The 7,500-nt window shown below is 33.7% G+C and overlaps 1 protein-coding gene across 1 annotated transcript in view; it reads left to right on the plus strand.

The window, feature by feature from the left end:
- Positions 1 to 7,500, plus strand: part of LOC106594877 (phosphatidylinositol 4,5-bisphosphate 3-kinase catalytic subunit alpha isoform) — a 120,458-nt gene that overhangs the window by 25,851 nt on the left and 87,107 nt on the right. The window contains exons 5-6 of the mRNA XM_082977293.1: positions 2,725 to 2,851; positions 3,184 to 3,307. Of these exons, the coding sequence (XP_082833419.1) occupies positions 2,725 to 2,851; positions 3,184 to 3,307 (251 nt within the window). The remainder of the gene's footprint in view (positions 1 to 2,724; positions 2,852 to 3,183; positions 3,308 to 7,500) is intronic.

A 7,500-nucleotide genomic window follows, 5' to 3' on the forward strand; every position in this document is an offset into this window, starting at 1 on the left:
CTGCTATACACTATACTATACTATATTATACTATATTATACTACACTATAACTACACTATATTAGTGCTGTTATTACTGCTATACACTATACTATATTATACTATATTATACTACACTATAACTACACTATATTAGTGCTGTTATTACTGCTATACACTATACTATATTATACTATATTATACTACACTATAACTACACTATATTAGTGCTGTTATTACTGCTATACACTATACTATATTATACTATATTATACTACACTATAACTACACTATATTAGTGCTGTTATTACTGCTATACACTATACTATATTATACTATATTATACTACACTATAACTACACTATATTAGTGCTGTTATTACTGCTATACACTATACTATATTATACTATATTATACTACACTATAACTACACTATATTAGTGCTGTTATTACTGCTATACACTATACTATATTATACTATATTATACTACACTATAACTACACTATATTATACTACACTATAACTACACTATATTAGTGCTGTTATTACTGCTATACACTATACTATATTATACTACACTATAACTACACTATATTATACTACACTATAACTACACTATATTAGTGCTGTTATTACTGCTATACACTATACTATATTATACTACACTATAACTACACTATATTATACTACACTATAACTACACTATATTAGTGCTGTTATTACTGCTATATTATACTACACTATAACTACACTATATTAGTGCTGTTATTACTGCTATATTATACTACACTATAACTACACTATATTAGTGCTGTTATTACTGCTATATTATACTACACTATAACTACACTATATTAGTGCTGTTATTACTGCTATATTATACTACACTATAACTACACTATATTATACTACACTATAACTACACTATATTATACTACACTATAACTACACTATATTAGTACTGTTATTACTGCTATACACTATACTATATTATACTATATTATACTATATTATACTACACTATAACTACACTATATTAGTGCTGTTATTACTGCTATACACTATATTATACTATATTATACTACACTATAACTACACTATATTAGTGCTGTTATTACTGCTATACACTATACTATAACTACACTATAACTATACCACACTGTACTATAACTACACTATATTATACTATCATTACACTATACTATATTATACTACACTATATTATACTATCATTACAATATACTATATTATACTGCACTATATTATACTATCATTACACTATACTATATTATACTACACTATATTATACTATATTTACACTATACTACACCACAGCTATACTATACCACACTATACTATAACGACACTATATTATACTATCATTACACTATACTATATTATACTACACTATATTATACTATCATTACACTATACTATATTATACTATACTATGTTATACTATCATTACACTATACTATATTATACTACACTATATTATACTATCATTACACTATACTATATTATACTACACTATATTATACCATCATTACACTATACTATATTATACTACACTATATTATACTATCATTACACTATACTATATTATACTACACTATATTATACTATCATTACACTATACTATATTATACTACACTATATTATACTATCATTACACTATACTATATTATACTATACTATATTATACTATCATTACACTATACTATATTATACTACACTATATTATACTATCATTACACTATACTATATTATACTACACTATATTATACTATCAGTACACTATACTATATTATACTACACTATATTATACTATCATTACACTATACTATATTATACTACACTATATTATACTATCATTACACTATACTATATTATACTACACTATATTATACTATCAGTACACTATACTATATTATACTACACTATATTATACTATCATTACACTATACTATATTATACTATCATTACACTATACTATATTATACTACACTATACTATACGCTGTATTATATTATACTACACTGTAGTATAGTGTAGTATTAGTGTGTGTGTGCGTGTGCGTGCGTGCGCACGTGCGTGTCAGTGTGAAAAAAGGATATTTGTTTATTATCATATTTAGTATTTACAGTATTTACAGTATTTACAATAGTTACAGTAGTTACAGTAGTTACAGTAGTTACAGTAGTTACAGTATTTACAGTATTTACAGTAGTTACAGTATTTACAGTAGTTACAGTAGTTACAGTATTTACAGTAGTTACAGTAGTTACAGTATTTACAGTAGTTACAGTAGTTACAGTAGTTACAGTATTTACAGTAGTTACAGTATTTACAGTAGTTACAGTATTTACAGTATTTAGTGTAGTTACAGTAGTTACAGTAGTTACAGTAGTTACAGTAGTTACAGTATTTACAGTATTTACAGTAGTTACAGTAGTTACAGTAGTTACAGTATTTACAGTAGTTACAGTAGTTACAGTAGTTACAGTAGTTACAGTAGTTACAGTAGTTACAGTATTTACAGTAGTTACAGTATTTACAGTAGTTACAGTAGTTACAGTATTTACAGTAGTTACAGTATTTACAGTAGTTACAGTATTTACAGTATTTACAGTAGTTACAGTATTTACAGTAGTTACAGTATTTACAGTAGTTACAGTATTTACAGTAGTTACAGTAGTTACAGTATTTACAGTAGTTACTCCGCCCAAAACTCCCACCTCCAGGTCGTCTGATAGTGACCATCTGGGTGATCGTCTCGCCGTCCAACTCTAAACAGAAATACACCCTGAAGATCAGCCACGACAGTCTGCCCGAACAGCTTATAGCAGAGGCCATTAGGAAGAAGACGAGGTGGGTGTGTGTGTGTGTGTGTGTGTGTGTGTGTGTGTGTGTGTGTGTGTGTGTGTGTGTGTGTGTGTGTGTGTGTGTGTGTGTGTGTGTGTGTGTGTCAAGCCGCCTCACACTACAGTAACAGGAGAGAGGCTTACAGTAGGTGATGGTGCTAGTGAATAACGCCCCCAACCCCCACAGGTCTATACAGTAGGTGATGGTGCTAGTGAATAACGCCCCCAACCCCCACAGGTCTATACAGTAGGTGATGGTGCTAGTGAATAACGCCCCCAACCCCCACAGGTCTATACAGTAGGTGATGGTGCTAGTGAATAACGCCCCAACCCCCACAGGTCTATGCACCTGTCGGCTCAGCAGCTGAGGCTGTGTGTCCAGGAATACCAGGGGCAGTACATCCTGAAGGTCTGTGGATGTGATGAATACCTGCTGGAGAAATACCCGCTCAGTCAGTACAAGGTAAATATATACCCCCTCAGTCAGAATATATACCCCCTCAGTCAGTACAAGGTAAATATATACCCCTCAGTCAGAATATATACCACCTCAGTCAGAATATATACCCCCTCAGTCAGAACAAGGTAAATATATACCCCCTCAGTCAGAATATATACCCCCTCAGTCAGTACAAGGTAAATATATACCCCCTCAGTCAGAATATATACCCCCTCAGTCAGAATATATACCCCCTCAGTCAGAACAAGGTAAATATATACCCCCTCAGTCAGTACAAGGTAAATATATACCCCCTCAGTCAGAATATATACCCCCTCAGTCAGTACAAGGTAAATATATACCCCCTCAGTCAGAATATATACCCCCTCAGTCAGTATAAATATATACCCCCTCAGTCAGTATAAATAAATATCCCCTCACTCAGTATAAATATATACCCCCTCAGTCAGTATAAATATATACCCCCTCAGTCAGTATAAATATATACCCCCTCAGTCAGTATAAATATATACCCCCTCAGTCAGTATAAATATATACCCCCTCAGTCAGTATAAATATATACCCCCTCAGTCAGTATAAATATAAACCCCATCAGTCAGTATAAATATATACCCCCTCAGTCAGTATAAATAAATACCCCCTCAGTCAGTATAAATATATACCCCCTCAGTCAGTATAAATATATACCCCCTCAGTCAGTATAAATATATACCCCCTCAGTCAGTATAAATATATACCCCCTCAATCAGTATAAATATATACCCCCTCAGTCAGTATAAATATATACCCCCTCAATCAGTATAAATATATACCCACTCAGTCAGTATAAATATATACCCCCTCAGTCAGTATAAATATATACCCCCTCAGTCAGTATAAATATATACCCCCTCAGTCAGTATAAATAAATACCCCCTCAGTCAGTATAAATATATACCCCCTCAGTCAGTATAAATATATACCCCCTCAGTCAGAACAAGGTAAATATATACCCCCTCAGTCAGTATAAATATATACCCCCTCAGTCAGAACAAGGTAAATATATACCCCCTCAGTCAGTATAAATATATACCCCCTCAGTCAGAACAAGGTAAATATATACCCCCTCAGTCAGTATAAATATATACCCTCTCAGTCAGTATAAATAAATACCCCCTCAGTCAGTATAAATATATACCCCCTCAGTCAGTATAAATATATACCCCCTCAGTCAGTATAAATATATACCCCCTCAGTCAGTATAAATATATACCCCCTCAGTCAGTATAAATAAATACCCCCTCAGTCAGTATAAATATATACCCCCTCAGTCAGTATAAATATATACCCCCTCAGTCAGTATAAATATATACCCCCTCAGTCAGTATAAATATATACCCCCTCAGTCAGAACAAGGTAAATATATACCCCCTCAGTCAGTATAAATAAATACCCCCTCAGTCAGTATAAATATATACCCCCTCAGTCAGAACAAGGTAAATATATACCCCCTCAGTCAGTATAAATATATACCCCCTCAGTCAGAATATATACCCCCTCAGTCAGTATAAATATATACCCCCTCAGTCAGTATAAATATATACCCCCTCAGTCAGTATAAATAAATACCCCCTCAGTCAGTATAAATATATACCCCCTCAGTCAGTATAAATATATACCCCCTCAGTCAGTATAAATATATACCCCCTCAGTCAGTATAAATAAATACCCCTCAGTCAGTATAAATATATGCCCCCTCAGTCAGTATAAATATATACCCCCTCAGTCAGTATAAATATATACCCCCTCAGTCAGAACAAGGTAAATATATACCCCCTCAGTCAGTATAAATAAATACCCCCTCAGTCAGTATAAATATATACCCCCTCAGTCAGAACAAGGTAAATATATACCCCCTCAGTCAGTATAAATATATACCCCTCAGTCAGTATAAATATATACCCCCTCAGTCAGTATAAATATATACCCCCTCAGTCAGTATAAATATATACCCCCTCAGTCAGTATAAATATATACCCCCTCAGTCAGAACAAGGTAAATAAATACCCCGTCAGTCAGTATAAATATATACCCCCTCAGTCAGTATAAATATATACCCCCTCAGTCAGTATAAATATAAACCCCATCAGTCAGTATAAATATATACCCCCTCAGTCAGTATAAATAAATAACCCCTCAGTCAGTATAAATATATACCCCCTCAGTCAGTATAAATATATACCCCCTCAGTCAGTATAAATATATACCCCCTCAGTCAGTATAAATATATACCCCCTCAATCAGTATAAATATATACCCCCTCAGTCAGTATAAATATATACCCCCTCAATCAGTATAAATATATACCCCCTCAGTCAGTATAAATATATACCCCCTCAGTCAGTATAAATATATACCCCCTCAGTCAGTATAAATATATACCCCCTCAGTCAGTATAAATATATACCCCCTCAGTCAGTATAAATATATACCCCCTCAGTCAGAACAAGGTAAATATATACCCCCTCAGTCAGTATAAATATATACCCCCTCAGTCAGAACAAGGTAAATATACACCCCCTCAGTCAGTATAAATATATACCCCCTCAGTCAGAACAAGGTAAATATATACGCCCTCAGTCAGTATAAATATATACCCCCTCAGTCAGTATAAATAAATACCCCCTCAGTCAGTATAAATATATACCCCCTCAGTCAGAACAAGGTAAATATATACCCCCTCAGTCAGTATAAATATATACCCTCTCAGTCAGTATAAATAAATACCCCCTCAGTCAGTATAAATATATACCCCCTCAGTCAGTATAAATATATACCCCCTCAGTCAGTATAAATATATACCCCCTCAGTCAGTATAAATATATACCCCCTCAGTCAGTATAAATATATACCCCCTCAGTCAGAACAAGGTAAATATATACCCCCTCAGTCAGTATAAATAAATACCCCCTCAGTCAGTATAAATATATACCCCCTCAGTCAGAACAAGGTAAATATATACCCCCTCAGTATAAATATATACCCCCTCAGTCAGTATAAATATATACCCCCTCAGTCAGAATATATACCCCCTCAGTCAGTATAAATATATACCCCCTCAGTCAGTATAAATAAATACCCCCTCAGTCAGTATAAATATATACCCCCTCAGTCAGTATAAATATATACCCCCTCAGTCAGTATAAATATATACCCCCTCAGTCAGTATAAATAAATACCCCTCAGTCAGTATAAATATATACCCCCTCAGTCAGTATAAATATATACCCCCTCAGTCAGTATAAATATATACCCCCTCAGTCAGAACAAGGTAAATATATACCCCCTCAGTCAGTATAAATAAATACCCCCTCAGTCAGTATAAATATATACCCCCTCAGTCAGAACAAGGTAAATATATACCCCCTCAGTCAGTATAAATATATACCCCCTCAGTCAGAACAAGGTAAATATATACCCCCTCAGTCAGTATAAATATATACCCCCTCAGTCAGTATAAATATATACCCCCTCAGTCAGTATAAATATATACCCCCTCAGTCAGTATAAATATATACCCCCTCAGTCAGTATAAATAAATACCCCCTCAGTCAGTATAAATATATACCCCCTCAGTCAGAACAAGGTAAATAAATACCCCGTCAGTCAGTATAAATATATACCCCCTCAGTCAGTATAAATATATACCCCCTCATTCAGTATAAATATAAACCCCCTCAGTCAGTATAAATATATACCCCCTCAGTCAGTATAAATAAATACCCCTCAGTCAGTATAAATATATACCCCCTCAGTCAGTATAAATATATACTCCCTCAGTCAGTATAAATATATACCCCCTCAGTCAGAATAAATAAATACCCCTCAGTCAGTATAAATATATACCCCCTCAGTCAGTATAAATATATACTCCCTCAGTCAGTATAAATATATACCCCCTCAGTCAGTATAAATAAATACCCCTCAGTCAGTATAAATATATACCCCCTCAGTCAGTATAAATATATACTCCCTCAGTCAGTATAAATATATACCCCCTCAGTCAGTATAAATAAATACCCCTCAGTCAGTATAAATATATACCCCCTCAGTCAGTATAAATAAATACCCCTCAGTCAGTATAAATATATACCCCCTCAGTCAGTATAAATATATACTCCCTCAGTCAGTATAAATATATACCCCCTCAGTCAGTA

This window comes from Salmo salar, chromosome 07 (genome assembly GCF_965601325.2).
Source record: "Salmo salar chromosome 07, fSalSal1, whole genome shotgun sequence".
NCBI classification, from domain to species: Eukaryota; Metazoa; Chordata; class Actinopteri; order Salmoniformes; family Salmonidae; genus Salmo; species Salmo salar.